The 17,717-nt window shown below is 34.3% G+C and overlaps 2 protein-coding genes across 5 annotated transcripts in view; one reads left to right on the top strand and one right to left on the bottom strand.

Annotated features, from left to right (window-relative positions):
• The window catches only part of LOC121727178, a 32,297-nt gene extending 19,553 nt beyond the window's left edge, over positions 1 to 12,744 (top strand). For all 4 annotated transcript variants that reach the window (XM_042114862.1, XM_042114860.1, XM_042114859.1 and 1 more), the window contains 4 exons: positions 530 to 666; positions 2,033 to 2,180; positions 9,215 to 9,281; positions 12,384 to 12,744. In XM_042114862.1, coding sequence (XP_041970796.1) covers positions 530 to 666; positions 2,033 to 2,180; positions 9,215 to 9,281; positions 12,384 to 12,389 — 358 coding nt within the window. In that variant the 3' untranslated portion in view covers positions 12,390 to 12,744. The remainder of the gene's footprint in view (positions 1 to 529; positions 667 to 2,032; positions 2,181 to 9,214; positions 9,282 to 12,383) is intronic.
• Positions 12,745 to 13,797: 1,053 nt separating this feature from the next.
• On the bottom strand, positions 13,798 to 16,220 carry LOC121727180 (CDGSH iron-sulfur domain-containing protein 2 homolog). Its single transcript, XM_042114863.1, has 3 exons — positions 15,984 to 16,220; positions 15,167 to 15,375; positions 13,798 to 14,041 (listed from the first exon to the last, which is right to left on the bottom strand). Exons 1-3 carry the CDS (start codon positions 16,078 to 16,080, stop codon positions 13,949 to 13,951), a joined length of 399 nt encoding a protein of 132 aa, XP_041970797.1. The 5' UTR covers positions 16,081 to 16,220; the 3' UTR covers positions 13,798 to 13,948.
• Between the last annotated feature and the right edge of the window lie 1,497 nt (positions 16,221 to 17,717).

Here is a 17,717-nt window from a genome sequence, read left to right as displayed (position 1 = left end):
AACCCTATGTACGCCAGTCCGACTCGCACTTGGCCAGTTTCATAATTTTTCCTTTCATTGTGGATAACGACCTACCTTGTTGCCAATTTTCAAGGTTCTAACGTTCTGCTAGAAGTACCTTAGAATTTTGATGATCTGTCAGTCAGTGAGTGACAAAATGTAGTAACTTTGATCATCCGTAACTATTAAACTATTTATCGAAATGTTATGTAATTTGGAGGTTAAACTAGTTTTAATACTTGCTCCTAGTGACCGAAATTCTAAATCCCTAGCTTTGTTAACATCGAAGATAAAGGGGGTGTGAAAAAGTCGCAAACCGCTTCGAGAAAAGTATGCTACGGCCGTGCCTTTGCTAAAAAGCTTGGCTGGAGCACTGCCGTGCTCCCAGATATTATTATGTTTCCAGTACGAGTAGTGTATTTTCAGAATTATCAAGTATCTAAGGTATACAGTATGCTTGATACCTCTATTTCGCCAAAACGAAGTAGGTGGATAATAATGTCAGTAATATTATATTGTCGCGTTTCAGATCGGAAGTATTCGATATGCTTCACTCGCGAGACGACAGAGAGGACCACATCGACCTGCCGATCTTTCCAGAAGACATCGAGGACAAAAAAGCGAGTGTGCCCTTGATACCGGACTCGCAGGCTGAATATTTACAAGGTAAAAGTTCAATCGAATACGCTATGTGTAAGTTCCTGGGACCAATTATTCTCATATCCCACAATTATTAAAATTTACAATTTCGATCGTACCTACTAATTCGAATGAAATTGGGAGATTAAGATAAAGATTTAGATAAAGATACAAGTACCCCTCTTACTAATAGATAAAGATAGTTAGGCAGAGTATTTAAACCATTCAAGGCTCGCTGTCTTTCTCTGTCAAGTGAAATTTCCAAAGTGCAAGATAAAGACAAGTAGGCCTTGTCAACTATTATCAGCTATTCTGAGGCCTTGTGTAGTTTTTCGCTGTGTAAATATTTCCTAAGTAATGGGGACAGTGACTTGTGTATTTTAATATAAAGTAGGTTTAATTAGGTACTTTCCTATGTTATAAGTCGTAACTGTATCAAGGAAAACAGTATGAATCAGTGTTAAAATAAACGGCCTACCTACTTTTGTTTTGCCTTCGTTATCTATTACGTTCATCAAGATCTTATGAGATGTAAATCAAGGATTCTTGATAAGATAATGAGACATTCCAGCTTAATTTTTTAAGAACAGTCTTTATTCTTTAGGAGTATTCTGTATTTTGTTTAAATAGCCTTGTGGCTTAAATATAAGTACAAACTTTTTTTATTCCGTGCGTCGTTACGTCTTTGCTTCTACTCAGGGCCCGATCTAAGGGGGGGCGAGCCGGGCATTTGCCCAGAGCGGCAAAAATGAGGGGCGGCGAAATTGACTTATCCACCACATAAGTTTGAGAATTTTACCAGCTAACCTACCTTAAGTTTGCTAGTGGAAATATTTGAGTATTTTACTTAAACGTTCCTCCCATTTCCCCCCAACAAATATGTTTCCTGTATATAATGTAAAGGGCGGCGAAAATTATCTTTGCCTGGAGCGGCTAAATGGCTAGATCGGGTCCTGCTTCTACTTGGCTCAACTCACTCACACTAGGGCATAGTCGAAACGTCGCGTCGTGTTTTTTGCATATTCATCTGTATTGTTCTATTATTTAAGTACACATCTCTCACGCATTATTCCTGGACTCAGGCTTTGGCCTGAGGCCTCACTATGTCAAAATTTTATTGGACTGGACTAACCTAGCCACGCCTACCGTCTACAATAATTCCACTAAAAACCTGACTTGACGACTGCAGCAGTTATGCTACGGCTGGCAATCTGGAGCCCTTACTTCTGTTTTCTTATGTAACTCTAGCTATTTCTCTGATTCGACGGCTGCCTTGTTTTGCCGTCGTATGGACCCTCTATACCTAGTCTATTGTCTTTACTGCCTCCAAAAAAACACCCCCGGTTCCATGTTCGTCTGTGTTTTTTTTTCTTATAAGCTTTTTGATTTGCAGGTGCCGAGTCAGTGGTGAACAAGGACTCGGTGCGGTCGCGGTACCGCGGGGAGGGCCCGGGCGCGGCGGCCGGCATCATGGTGCTTGTCACCTGCAGCATCGTCTGTCTCGCCTACACCGCGCTCATCGTGTGGCGAAGGATATACCTGTGAGTTGGAGTACATACCTAGACCAGCAGGCCTAGCGGCTAACATAACATTAGAAACGGGAAAGAACGGACATACTGGCAGATTAGTAAGTGACAAAATGGCGGATTTCCTTTGTCTGTCTATTCTTTCATAGAAAGAAACCGCTTCTATGGTGACCATGCTAAGCCTGCTAGAGCTTATGTAGAACTAGATGACGCCCGCAACTCCGATGCGCCCAAATTCGTTTATCGCGCGGTAACCGTGCATTTTCCTGGGACAAAAAGTATCATAATATGTTCTTTCCCGGGACTCTAAGTATCTCAATGCCTTTCAGCAAAATCGGTTAAAAGCGGTTTGGAGTGCGTGAAGAGGTAACAGACAGACAGACAGACAGACAGACGTACAGACAGACAGACACACTTTCGCATTTATAATATTAAGTAAGTATGGATATAATAATTAGTATAGATAAGCTCCCCAGGACCTCTTTTATGATGCTTATGTCGTGAGCATAAGAGTCATGTCGAAGGTACAACGTCTGAATGGACTGTTTAGACTATAGAGTTAGTACTCCTGTCTAAAGTAACATCTACATCGTCCATGTAGTTGTAGTCAGTAAAGTGTAGTGTGTACTGTGTACTCTACCTCTACATGGAGCCACTGTCAATACGGTCTACTTTACTACCCCTAGACGACAGTTACAAAGTTTAATGCGTATTCTACTCCCGTTTTCGATAGCGTCCACAAGTTCTTTTCACTTTTATTTGAGAAACACAATGAGTGCTGTCTACCGTACTGCGTAACAGTATGTATAATGTACGTCTACTTGGTACCAGTTTGCTAAAAATACAACTACGTGGTAACTTTCTTAATGACCACGTAATTATTCAAGCCGTGAGTCTCCACAATCCACATTGTCAATGACCTAGTAATACGAGTCCTAGAGTACCTACTGAGTGAGAACTAACTGACCTTCCATGCATTTAAATAATTAATGTAACGGTATTCTAAGACAATTTCCTCGATCAAGTGGCTTTCTCACCCGCCCACACACACGCCGCGCCGGCTAACTAACTATCAAAGTCAGCTATCAAACTATCAAAGTATTTGAGAAACTGACGCATCGATAAACTTTTCAATATAATTTACGGCTTAATTAATTAACATGCAACGAAAGTTAGAAACTAGTTTGTAAGCTTGTCATTTAAACCGTGCAAGTACCTTCCTGCAGAAGTTATGAGTTACCTAGGCTATGAGGCTACGACTCTCTGCAGAAGTCTGAACTCTGAAGGAGTACCTACTCTTGAACTCTTATTGTAGATGTAGGTTGTAAAATCAAGTCTAGTACTTAGTTAAACCAATCATTCTTTCTGCAACCCTATCTTCAAATTGTATTTATCAACGGACGGATCGCCATTAAGAAAAAAGTGAAGCACTCTTAATAAGCCGAGGCGATCATACGTACACATCTTACACACACACTCGCACTGTAATAAGCCGAGCGTACCGCCATTACGCAATTAGACTGCATCGCGGTGTAACGTCTTTGTAATTCCTAAATAAAATTAAATATGCCATCTTGTGTTGTAAAATGGTGCAAGAACAATACAACCTTACACAAAAAACATCAATGAATAACCTTTCATAGGTAAGATAACATACTACCCGTTCGCGCTAAGTTTGCCGCTGTTAACTACCGTTCTCTCACTCACTCACCAATATAACCGACTAGTGAGTTAGAGAACGGTAGTTGACAGCGGCAAACTTAGCTCGAACGGGTAGTATTAAGTATTAAAGTATTTTGATAAAGTAATGTAAATATTAAAATTCAATTGCTTGGAACTCAAAACCTCAACTTCAACAGGTCAGTAGTGTCCATAACAAAGTGGGGAAATTTTCCCCAAACCGGGGAAAATTTTAAATTATTTTTAAATAATTAATTAATTAATTTTATTGTCTTTTATTAGTGTCATGTAAGTATTTGGCATACTATTGACCAGTAATTAGGCAGGAATACAATAATAGGGGTGTAGACAGTAAACGAAATCTAATACAAATTATTGTTTTTTTGAGAGTTTGTATTATAGAATTACCGAAAATGGACATATTTTTACTTAATAACTTTATAATATTTTTTATATTATAAAGTTAAAAGAAGCGGGAAAATTTAAAACGAAAGGACTATGCCCAAAAAAACCCATAGTCGATTATAATTTGTGCGTTTTATGATGATATGCGTGACACATTATAATTGACAATAGTAGGGAAGTTACCTAACAAAAATTAATTGATAGTTAAAAAATATCGTATCACATCGTAAAGGAATTGCAATCGAAATTATCGATTTCGTACTGACATTTCAGTGGTGCCGGCGATTTAAGATGGCCGCCCTTTTTTATAGATTTGATTTCGATTCAACAGAGTCAATCTCTATTAACATAAGTTCCGTTTCATGCATATGACATTTTTCAAATGTTTTCGTAACAATAATTTTATACTCCTATTTCACAGTTAATATTTATAATTTTTATTAATAAGTTAGCATTTAGCATCTTTTCATTCATTTACAATTATAGGAAACATTTGTTTTTGTAGATGGAATATAATTTATTACATTTTGATTTTTTTTTGTTTTCTTGTAAAAAAAACCCGTAGCAAGGAACATGAAAACTGTCACCCATATCATCTTAGAACGCACAAACTATAAAATAATTTATGTACAGCAAGCTGCAAGGTAGCCCATAAATAGTAGATTGAAAATATGCAATTCATTTTTTTCAAAACCATAACCGAAACCGATAATTTGAAAAAATAAATCTGAGATACACAGTGTGGTATCTACTTCAAATCAATAGTGTTACTTCCTTTGTTTTTGTGATCTTTCTCGTGAAAGAGATCACTTTGTTTCATTTCAAAACCATATTTATTATTTACCTCATCAACCGTGTTGCTGCATAATAAAATAATTCACACTTAAAGCTCGACAAGGCTTTAAATGAACGTGGGGAAAAAAGGAACTAACGCTGCCATCATACAAAAACTACATTTTTTACAGTTCTCCTTTACCAGCAGCGCCCCCGCCCACATTCATTTAAAGCCTTGTCAGTTGTCACTTGTCGCACTTTATTATGTTGTTACGGAATTAGAGGAAGTATTATTAACATGTCGAGTATTTATACCTTTTGACAGAAGACATTTTGACCCGTGAAACAACTTCGTCAAATTAATTCTGGAACGGAATATAGTCGGGGAAATTTTTTACATATATGGCAACACTCAATTCTCTCACACACAGTGAAAACGGCGCCATTGTTATGCTTCACTTTTTTCTTGATGGCGATCCGTCCGGCTATTATTTCAACGTCCTTGGTATTTACTTGTACTTACCTTGAAGTAATAAAACATCAACATAATTATTTTAAAGTGCAGCTCAATACGGTACAACCTACGTATTTGATTGGGCATAAAATAAAAACATTTTATTACGGCTCGAACAATACCGAGACAATAATTTCATTTTTATATTCCAATGCCATGTAGAAAGCTCATATTTTTCCGTATTAAAATATAGAGGTCGTAAGGAGATAATAAATAAATTCACGATGAGCATTGAGCACAGCGCGGCGAGCGGAAGAGAATATTCACATTTATTCTGCCTCTCATAGCACACTTATGCCCATGCCATAAAGTACACTCTTCAGTAAAATAATCATGAAGTCTGTAAGTGATACGGCATCCCGCGGGCTCGCGTAGGAAGCGGTCAAGTGAGGAGACACCTCACACAGAGGCATCCTGCCGACCACTGACAGGATTTCGTGTATCATATTTCATACAACTAGTTTAATGCAGTGACGGATTAACCCTTAATCAAATTAAGCAATTGCCTAGGGCATCACGTCTGAGGGGGCACCAGAAGAAAGACAAAAAACATCCGTCCTTAGATCATCACGTCTCACTTTCACGTCTGACCAACTGAGGGTGCCCCAGAAGGACAAAAAACATTCGTCCTTAGGGCATTACGTCTCATGTCTCCAAAAACCTGTAACCTGTTTTTAGGTGGTAAAAGTTTAATGACCGATTCGTGTTTACATACGGATAGGGGGGGTACACAGGCATGGATTGCTTAGGGCATCAAGTAGTCTTAATCCGTCACTGGTTTAATGTATTCAAATTCGATTAAGTAAACAGCAACGGCTGGTTATGTTTGTCAAACGTTTATTTGTGTCCCGACTCCCGTCGGTTTTGAAATCACCAATAAACTTAAAATGAATGTCTATTTTATGAAAATGAAGCTACCAATGTAGGTGCGCCTGTTTTCAAGTACTTATAGGAAAACTCGCAACGTACCTATTGTAAAAACTGATGCTCTACTATTTAAATGACTTACCGGTTTTTCTCTAGCTCTTTGTGAACACATTACACAAGATATTGAACAATGTATATTTCCTTTAATGTCATGATCTATGGCATATTTTATCGACAAATTGGCTCTCAAATTTTCTCTCTCTCTCACGGTTGTAAAATGGCAGCCATTTTAGTTTTTCTCGGGCTTTCACACTAATCTGACCAGTACTTCTCAGGTAAATATCCTACGAAGATAAAAAAGGTCTCATTTGATAGCTAAACTTGTGGACTATGCTTACATAGGCAATATGTTATAAATTTTGTGGAATTAAACATAGAAAAACCAAAGTTAAAGAAAAAAATTTTGTGTGTTTTTTAATTAATGGCTTTTTGTGAAAAATCTAGCGGATTAAACTGGTTTTTTTTTATTTTAAATAGATATAAGAGGTTTTCATCTTAAATAAATTCTTGACTTCAATGCTCTAAGTCAGATAGTTTAGAAGTTATAACGATTTTCCTATGAAGTATAGGTCAGATTAGTATGAAGACAGAGAAATTTTTTTTTTTCAAAAGTTGTAGAAAAAAATTTAAACTCATGATTTATGGCAAATTTTAAGGACAAATTAGCTTTCAAATATTTTTTCTCCAACTTTTGAAAAAAAAAATTTTCTTTGGCTTCATACTAATCTGACCTATACTTCATAAGAAAATCGATACAACTTCTGAACTATCTGACTTAGGGAATTGAAGTAAAGAATTTATTTAAGATGAAAACCTCCTCTATCTTTTCAAAATAAAAAAGAACCAGTTTAATGCGCTAGATTTTTCACAAAAAGCCATTAATTAAAAAATACACAATTTTTTTCTTAAACTTTGGTTTTTCTATGTTTAAGTCCACGAAATTTATAACATATTGCCTATGTAAGCGTAGTCCACAAGTTTAGCTATCAAATGAAACCTTTTTTATCTTCATAGGATATTTACATGAGAAGTACTGGTAAGATTAGTGTGAAAGCCCGAGAAAAACTAAAATGGCTGCCATTTTACAACCGTGAGAGAAAGAAAAAATTTGAGAGCCAATTTGTCGATAAAATATGCCATAGATCATGACATTAAAGGATCGGACACCGATGTCGGGACACATTGTATATTATTGGTCTTTTTGTAAACTTAGTCATAAGTACTAATAGATGACATCACAAAAAAAACCGGCCAAGTGCGAGTCGGACTCGCGCACCGAGGGTTCCGACAGCTTAAAGGTATTATAGACCTGAGTATTTGGTATGAATTTCAATTTAATACCTCTACGCGTTTATGAGGAAATGGGTAGTAAGTTTAAAATTATTAAAAAAATATATATTATGTGATGTAACTAAAAATTTATGGTTTTCGTAATTTTTCCTTTATCTATGCTATAAGACGTTGCTTCGTACCAAATTTCAAGATTCTGAGTTCACGGGAAGCACCCTGTAGGTTTTGATTCCCTTGCAAGTGTCGAAAATTTGCGGCATAAACGGCTGTATCTTTTGATTGCGTTGGCTTAGAAGTTTGATTTTTTCACAGCTTCAAGGGACAGTAGACCTGAGTAATTGATATAAATTTCAGCTTCATACCTCCACGCGTTCCTGAGAAAAAGGGTCTTGACAGACGGACGGACGGACAGACGGACAACAAAGTGATCCTATAAGGGTTCCGTTTTTTCCTTTTGAGGTACGGAACCCTAAAAACGAACATCACTAATAGTAGACACCAATATGAACTAATAGTTGACATAGAACATTACATTACATTTTACATTTTTCCTATTATTAGGTTTTTATTTGCCCTTTTTTTTTAAGATTTCAGTTACTTCATCATAGTAACTACATGCATGCATATGAAATATTATCCACGATGTCTCCAGACTCTATCCATTCTTCTTCCATGCTGAAACTATCTTTCCTCTTATTTTTATTTTTCATATTTTTTTCCAATAAATTTATTTTCAGTCTTTAGCCTCCATGCTTCTCTTGCCTCTTCTTTTATCTTTTTTCTTTTCTCAGCTCTCCTTTTACTGCTAAAAAACTAAAGCAATCGATTTTTAGATCAGTACAAGGTCTAATATATTCATTTTTAGGTACAGTAGTTCTAATTTGTTAGTTTGTTAATAGAATTCTATTTTCAGAGAATAGTGGTGATATTTGCAGTAGAATAAACTACAAAATAACTTTAGTATGTATTGCAAAACTAAAAGATGAGATCCATGTCATCTATTAGGTTTTTTACATTTTCAAAGAACTAATAAGTAGTAGACATCCTTTATATTGTTAGGGAAAATGGAAAAAAATCATAAATAAACATTAATTAGTGTATACAACATGACCATTAATTCAATGAAATAAATAGTAATTACAAAAAATCAAATAAATGTATTCAAAACTTACGTGCAAAATTTTGCCTTCCTTAACCTATTTGTTAAGAAATTGTCGAGCGCGTGTTGACGTGGTCACATTATTTACGAAAACTGATCCCATTTTAAAATTTTGTTCCCGAAGGCGTCCCAAATATATTTTTTCACATCAACAGATAGCTTGAGAAGCTTATAAAATTTATAGTGTTGAGAAAAAATTAGAGTAATTCTTATTTTTATGGTATTTTTGTCGTAAGTGTCATCTATTAGTTCCTAGTCTACTATTAGTGCTTTTACCTTAATTACTTACTTTATTTACAGAAAGAGAAACGGTCTTAAGCACGAGTTACTGAGAAACGAAGAAACCATGGCGGAAACTAGAATTGAAGTGAGTATCTAATCTAATAATTAATCAATAACTACTATTATGAAAGCGAAACTGTGTCGGTCTGTCTGTTACTTCTTCTCGCCCAAATTTGATGACATTTAGTATGGAGATACATACTTTGAGTCCCGGGAAAGGACATAGAATACTTTTTACCCTGGAAAAACGTACGGTTCCAGCACGATAAACGAATTTTGGGGCGACAGAGTTGCGGGCATTCTATAAGTATCTGTGTATATGAGCAAATTAATGACGATCGGGTGTTTCTCACAGAAACAAAAGTGAAAAGTAATTTCTTCAATGCTGCTACTTTTACAGTAAACTCTACATACATATAATAATAATAATTGTTTACATACTCTTTCCTTGCCACTTATAAAACTACAGAGTTCAGGCCATTTGCCTTTGTTTGCCATTCATATTATTATCCACGGACGTAAAAAAAGTACGGACGTAACCTTCTCTAATCACGAGTGAAGCCTAGTTATGGCCGCCCGTGTAGGACGTGTGCGTGATATGAGGGTTGCCATATAAATCATAAATTTCCCTACTTTTTAAATTTTGTAAACTCAGACAAGTTAAATGTATTTTTTATACTTAAACATATTTTTATGACACTATAGATTAAAAAAAACACATATTGGGACAGAGAAGTATATTATTTACATAACATTATTAGTAATACTTAATGATTATGTACAAACATTTACAATAATAAAATTATTACTAGCTATTTGACCGAGCTTTGCTCGGTATTCGATAAAACACGAATAAAATGACATTTTCTAAAAATAATTCCTAGCTAGACAGATTTATCGCCCCCGAAACCTATATAAAAAACCTGTATACGAAAAGATATAAGATACTTAAGTCCCGTAACCCGTTTCATCAAACAATCAAGTAATTTTAAATAAATAATGGCTTGTTAAATCAGTTAACGGCCTGTTAGAGCTATCGAGAGTTCTAGCATGCGCTAACGTCAAATCAAATCACCTAACATGGTGTTAAATTTATTCCTGGTCTAGAGGTCCATTCAGTATTTTCATTCCTACTAGGTCTCAATGACGCTCGGGTGACTACACCAATAGCACCTTCCCTCCCATACTACTGAAGGAAATCTAAGACAACAATTTTATCTATGGACGCTTCACACCACGTCAGTCTGACCCCGTGCTAAGTACCTGAAGGACTTGTGTTACGGGTACCAGACAACGGAAATATATTTAATACTGTTATACTATACATATATTTAAGATTTTTATTATATGATACACATATTTAATACACACTCATGACCCAGAAACTTTGAAAACTTTTGTTCCGTCGGCAGGATTCGAACCCGCGACCCCCGGCTTGAGCTACCGACAGCCCACCCACTGAGCCACAGAGGTCGTCAAACAACAATTATATCCACTTTTGTAAATTAAGAAATTAATAGGGGTGTAGACTATTTTTAGGAAATATATTTATTTTACAGATGTACCATCAAGGAAGTTGATTCCTATGCAATTGACATACCAAAGTTATTTGGTCGAATACTTATGTCAATTCAATGTTAATTGTGATCTGTCGGCTGGGTTTGACGTAACTACTTATGTCCCCGATTTGCATAGGAATCAACTTCTCTGATAGACATCCGACACAGAACGATATCTTTTTAACAACCTAGAAACTCCACCCAGCTTGAGTGACCCCTCTCCACCAAGCCAATGTCACAACATCTAAAGGCAAAGGGTGGAGCAGCATAAAATCTAAGGAAATCGGAAAATGTCGGATCTACTGGCCGCCACACCGACTGGGACCTCACCGTTCAAAACATTAATATTATTTTATGCAATTTATAAAACAATAAATGTATATATTTATTTATTATATGTATAACATATTTTACTCTATTCTATTAAATATATATATATATATATATATATATATATATATATATATATAATTATATATATATATATATATATATATATATATATATATATATAATATATATATATATATATATATATATATATATATATATATATATATATATATATATATATATATATATATATATATATATATATATGTCCATGGCGTGGACATGGACCACAATTAATTAAAATTCATAATATTATTTCAATTATCCTTGGTGCGAAAAATCTAAATAATAAAATAACAAAAAAAGGATTTGGACGAACAGTCTATAGACGGCCCCAATTTTATAATAAAAAAAAAAAAAAAAAAAAACTTCTCTGATAGTACATAAGTATTTTGTTACACCTAAAAATATGTATAAAAAATAAATACACTCTTATTTCAATTAAAAAAATCACTTATTAAATATAAAAAATATTATAAAGTTATTAAGTAAAATATGTCCATTTTCGGTAATTCTATAATACAAACTCTCAAAAAAACAATAATTTGTATTAGATTTCGTTTACTGTCTACACCCCTATTATTGTATTCCTGCCTAATTACTGGTCAATAGTATGCTAAATACTTACATGACACTAATAAAAGACAATAAAATTAATTATTTGATTATTTAAAAATAATTTAAAATTTTCCCCGGTTTGGGGAAAATTTCCCCACTTTGTTATGGACATTACTGACCTGTTGAAGTTGAATTAATATTTACATTATTTTATCAAAATACTTTAAAAATATGTTATCTTACCTATGAAATATTATTCCTTGATGTTTTTTGTGTAAGGTTGTATTGTTCTTGCACCATTTTACAACACAAGATGGCATATTTATTTTTATTTATGAATGACAAAGACGTGTCACCGCGATGCAGTCTAATTGCGTAATGGCGGTACGATCGGCTTATTACAGTGCGAGTGTTTGTGCAAGATGTGTACATATGATCGCCTGGGCTTATTAAGGGTGCTTCACTCATTTCTTAATGGCGATCCGTCTGTACTTTTTTTACGTCCGTGTTATTATCATTTCAAGTAGGTACAATAACAGCTATACCCCGGAGAAAATATTCAAAATAAACAAAGGGGAACATCTGATAATGACCAAAATTATTGTAGCTCTATGTAGAGTTAAGTATTATAAGGTGATGTTTCAAGAATGTTAACCATTATTTTCTTTTATTTTCAGTTATAAGGACATAGCTGTTTATCAATAATTTATCATTGACAGTCGGCACTCGGCGGCACACCCTACTTCGATCAGTGCCCGATATGGACCGATAAGAAGTCATGTAGATCGCATTTAGAAGATGCATATTAAGACTGAATTTGTTTGTATGTTTGTAAAAAATTGCCATCTCTAATAGCATTAGCGTGGTTAATAATTTATACTTCTCTAACAATAGTTTAAGAATTTAGTTGTGATCTGAAATAATATAAATTGTCTAGTCTAAGCCAATATTTCTTCATTGAACGTTAGACGTAATGTAGATACAAATCTTTATAATTTAAGAACCTTTAAGGAGTGAGCACACTGAGACAGGCCGTGCCGGGGCTCATCGCAAAAATCCGCCTCCATACAATTACTATGGAAGCGGATGCGCGTATCGCACACTGTGTCGGGGCGCAGCGGATTTCCGCTTCCATACAAATTGTATGGAGGCGAATTTTTGCGATGAGCCCCGGCACGGCCCGTCTCAGTGTGCTCACTCCTTTAGTGTGCAGTGCCCTAATAAATAAGTGACTCTTTGGTCTGCAGTTTTAAGTGCACTTTATATTAGTCGAATATTATGATGTATGAGTTTTAATTTCCTATAAGTACATAACCACTAAACAGACAGCAGTTTCTAATTACTTATTATTATTGGAATAATGTCGTGTGCCATGTTTCATTTTATTTGTTTTACCTTGTGTATTGGCAATTATGATAAAAATATTTAATGCATCTGTGATCATGTTGTACTACAATAGGTAATTAATTTTTGTTTTAATGATAAATATTTTTGATAGTACCTACCATAAGTAGTAATGATAAGTTTTAACCAAGTATAGCCTATAGGTATCCTTTTCTATCTAAACTACTGATTTAAGTTATTATGTTAAAAGTAAAACATTTAAATAAGTTTCCAAGTTTATTTTTAAATCGGCAAGAACAGTAATTGTATTTAAGTATTTAACCTATACTTATTGTCAACATTTTTAAATCAAATGCAATTTTGAAAATGGACACAAATTTTACTACACTTAACAACTTACCTAATATAAAATTGTAAAAATGTTTGTAATAAAGAATAAAACTTAAAGTAAATGGTTTCATTTAATAAAATTTTGACCTTAAAACATGATTGAGATATTTTACATAATATAATCAACTCTTGAATGATAAAGGAATCTGCTATTTAATTATAGGTATCATAAATATAATTAATATGCACAATTGTTTTAAAGAATACTGAGAACTGTAAATTATGTTAAAAAATTCAAATTAAGTTTTTATATCACAGATACTTAACTAAAAGACCTTATTGTACACTTTTGAAACTGTTTAACAGTTGGTTTTATAATAGATTTACAGAGGAACAAAACTTATTATAGAAAGAAAATAATTTTACATAATAAAATATATTATGTACAGCATGCTTCAGAATATATTGTTTTATGTCTTACATCAATATACATAGTTTTATCTCAAACATGTTTCTATGAAAACATTATGTGACCCTTTTCCTTGTTGACTGTTTCATGTTTGTGTACTTATTGAGCAGGCTTGTGTCTGACAACAACTGGTCCAGTGTTGTCTCCGGTCTCTTTGTTGTGAGGCCCATGGGCGCCATCGCAATATGGCCACTGAAAAAAAAATGTTTTTAAGAAAAGAACATTACTACTCAATATAAAATTTGATTACAGCACACCAAGGTAGCATGTACTTAACAATCATCATGTAACACTAAGATAAGATAAAACATTGTAATATTTGCAATGTGATAATTTAACCTATTCTTCGAATTTATGCCAAAATTCTCAGACTGTTGCAAAATCCACAATATAGTAATTGTGGCAACATGTGCAAAAAAATACCTAGGAATAGCAATAACCCATTCCTACGATCAACAATCGAGCTTAGTGTTGTTAATAAAAACTACAGCTGCTAATGCCCCAAGTATCATATTTTATGTCCTTCAAATATCTTTTTGATAACAGGTTTTTATTCCATGTCACTGCTACTAACAGATTAAAAACACAGAGTCTTGCCATTCACTCTGACATTGGCAACTCACCAAGGAGCCATTTTCAAAAAGAAGAAGAAGAAGAAGAACCTACAATGTATAAGGCCCTATTTACATTATCTTAGTGTTTAGCAAAGTGATTTAGAATAGTATTTAAGTTGAAACATGTAAATACTACCTGGTTAGTACTTCAAGTTGTAGTGCTAGAGTTTTCACTAGTGCTTTCAAGATGTACTAAAATACTCAACTAAAATTAAAATATTTTTAATTAGCAACTCATAATAAAACTCTACTTACTACTGTTAAAATATTTGTTACTAAAAGGTATTAGTTATATACTAATAACTATAGGAGCGGGAGATGGCACGCGTAGTACATGTAAAACATATGGTATTATGATAGATACCGCATGTGTTACATGTACTTCGCGTGCCATATCGCGCTCCCAAATGACGAGCAATGCTCGTCTTTCGAAAGTCTGTTCTTTAGTCTGCTAACGGAATCGAATCGGATGTCAATCGAAATTTTAAAAATGCCTAAATACCTAAAAGTGCCGTATTGAGCTGTAGAAATTGAAATAGAAACATTGGCCTAGAAAATGAGCACTTTTCTTATCATTGGTACGACACAGTAGCTATGAAAAAGCGGCACGCTCGTTTTCATACAAATGGAGTGACATGGAATATCTTGATCTATGTCTGTGACTAATAACAATATTATCAAAGCAAAATATTATATCACTCACATTTTTGCTTCTCCAGCATCTACACAAGGATGCTTTCTCAGTGATATCTTCAATGTCAATGAAATCTACCACTTTGTTAATGTCCTTCCTGATGCAGGGGTTCACCTGACCATTGCCAGCTTCTCTTGCTTTCTTTATTGTCTGGTAGGATACATAGGATATACCACCAATAGCCAAAGTAGGTGGAAGCAGGGCCAGCCAATCTCGAACTAAAATACAACAATATACTCTATTACTCCCTAAACCTATGAATCTGTAGGAAAATAAATAGTTATTTAAAAAGATTTACTGCCGCACTCAAATTGGAACATTAACCCATCGATCGTGAGAAAACGAGACACAATAGATATTCTATTGTATCTTGTTCACCGGTGAGCATATGGGGCTTGATAATAATTAATTAGGTACGGTACTTAGATGTAATTAATTTAAAATTTTGACATTATCTGTCACTCTTCATTAAATTGAAGGTTAATCATAAATTTTAGTTAATCAACAATAATGTCTCTGAGTGCGGCAGTTTGTGATTTTAACCCATCAATCCCCAAGCGGCAGCCGGCTGCCACATAACAATTGAAAATCTATTGTGTCTGTGATACCCACGATGGAGGTGCTACGTGATAAAGCCTGCGCAAAGTAATTAGATTAGGTATCATTATAATTACCTTATAAAATATACTTTAAAAGTAACCTTGAAATACAAACACGCTTCATTAATATTTATTGTATGCAGCCCTTCACACAATAGGTAAGTAATTAGGTTATGTGTTGAAGAAAAACCTGTGCACCCGAATTAAATAATTACGTGCATAATTACCTCCAAGTCGGAACCATCCTCCGAAAGAATCCGGAATAGGTAAGCTGGCCATGTAATTAGGTATGGTAACTTTGACGATATTAGACACGAAATACATTATGCTGGAGTGATATTATGTATTACTGGTTAAAAACGAATAGTTTTTTATGGGACACGTAATACTTTGTGTAAAATTAAACAATTAGGACACCATTCACCAACACCAAATTCACCAAGTCACAAAATACAAATTTTTGTACGTTCGACAAGACGAATGTGTCAACTGTGAAATGTCAATGATGATAGATGTCAATGGGCGCTAGCTGGTAAAGGAGAACTGTCAAAAATGACGTTTTGTCAGTTCCATTTCTCGCCATGCAAGTTGCAACTAGTGCAAATGTGTCAATGTCAGTCAATGTGTGCTGCTCGTAAAGGAGAACTGTCAAAAATGACGTTTTTGTATGATAGAAGCGTTAGTTCCTTTTCTCGCCACGTTCATAAACAGCCTTGTCGAACTCTATAATAGAGCCAGTTAAAATTTCCCACCTGGCATCACTGTCAGCCAACGTCAAAATGACATTATGGCTGCGTTCCAGATGACGTTAATTTTGACCAAAACGCTCAAAACGTCCCCTTCTGCCGTTCCCTTTGGCGACCGGGGTCGTTTTGATCGCGGCTATGACGTCACTCATGACGTCATCATTTTCGCTCAAAACGACCCTCGACGAAGATGGGTCAAAGTGGGCGTTCTAGTTTTTTTTTTAATTTTAACGTAACTATATCGCGAAAGCCATGTTCGGAAAGTTTTCAGGAGAGAGTAGAGACAAAAAAACTTTATATTATTTCATTACAAATAATATTTATATTACTTAAATAAATTAAATAACATTTAATGAAATATTTTGTTTGGAAAATAAATTGTTTTAAATGAAAGGTCAAATGATTTCTTATAAAATATTATAATAATTAATACTAATTTTCATCTCTCCTATACCTGTTGATTTATTCGTACTTGACTAAACATTATGCGGTATTGTTACCTAACATTTATATGTATATTGTGACAATTATAGTCAATATTCAAAGTATGTGGGTTTGTTATTAAAATATGATTCAATGTGAAAACTCAAATATAATAAAAGTTTAACTATATTAAAATATGATTACATATGTAAAAAAATGTAATACTAAAAACCAAACAAATATAATATTATGTATTTTATTTGTAAAATAAATGTAACTATAAACAATAAAATTACTTTTATTTACGACTTGAAGAAAAGGATCATAATATCCAAGTTCGGTTCATTGTACCTATGTATAAAAAAAATTATAGTTCTTTTTTTAAACTTTTCTCAAAACGCTCAAAACGATCCATAATCCGTTCCACTTGGGTTTGTATCGCTGACGCTCACATGCTAGTGGAACGGGAAAAACTACGGTCTTGAGCGTGAGCGTTTCTAACGTCATCTGGAACGCGGGGTATATATACAATAACACAGATTGGAGAAAATAACCATAGAGAAATAGTTGTACTATATTTTAATTTTTAATGCATGGAGGTATATCATAGACTCATTTATATACTGTCGTAAGTTTAAGAGGTACATTGACAGTTGATAATGTTACTCTTTCTAACTAACGATACAGTAAGTTGAGTGAAAGAGAAAGCTTATATCGGAGTATAAACGTCAAAAGCCTGTAATGTAAAGTATAGTTTACACAGAGCCATTAATCTTGGCGCCAGTCTTGCAG

This window comes from Aricia agestis, chromosome 5 (assembly GCF_905147365.1).
Source record: "Aricia agestis chromosome 5, ilAriAges1.1, whole genome shotgun sequence".
NCBI classification, from domain to species: Eukaryota; Metazoa; Arthropoda; class Insecta; order Lepidoptera; family Lycaenidae; genus Aricia; species Aricia agestis.
This window is presented reverse-complemented; position numbering and strand designations above follow the sequence as displayed.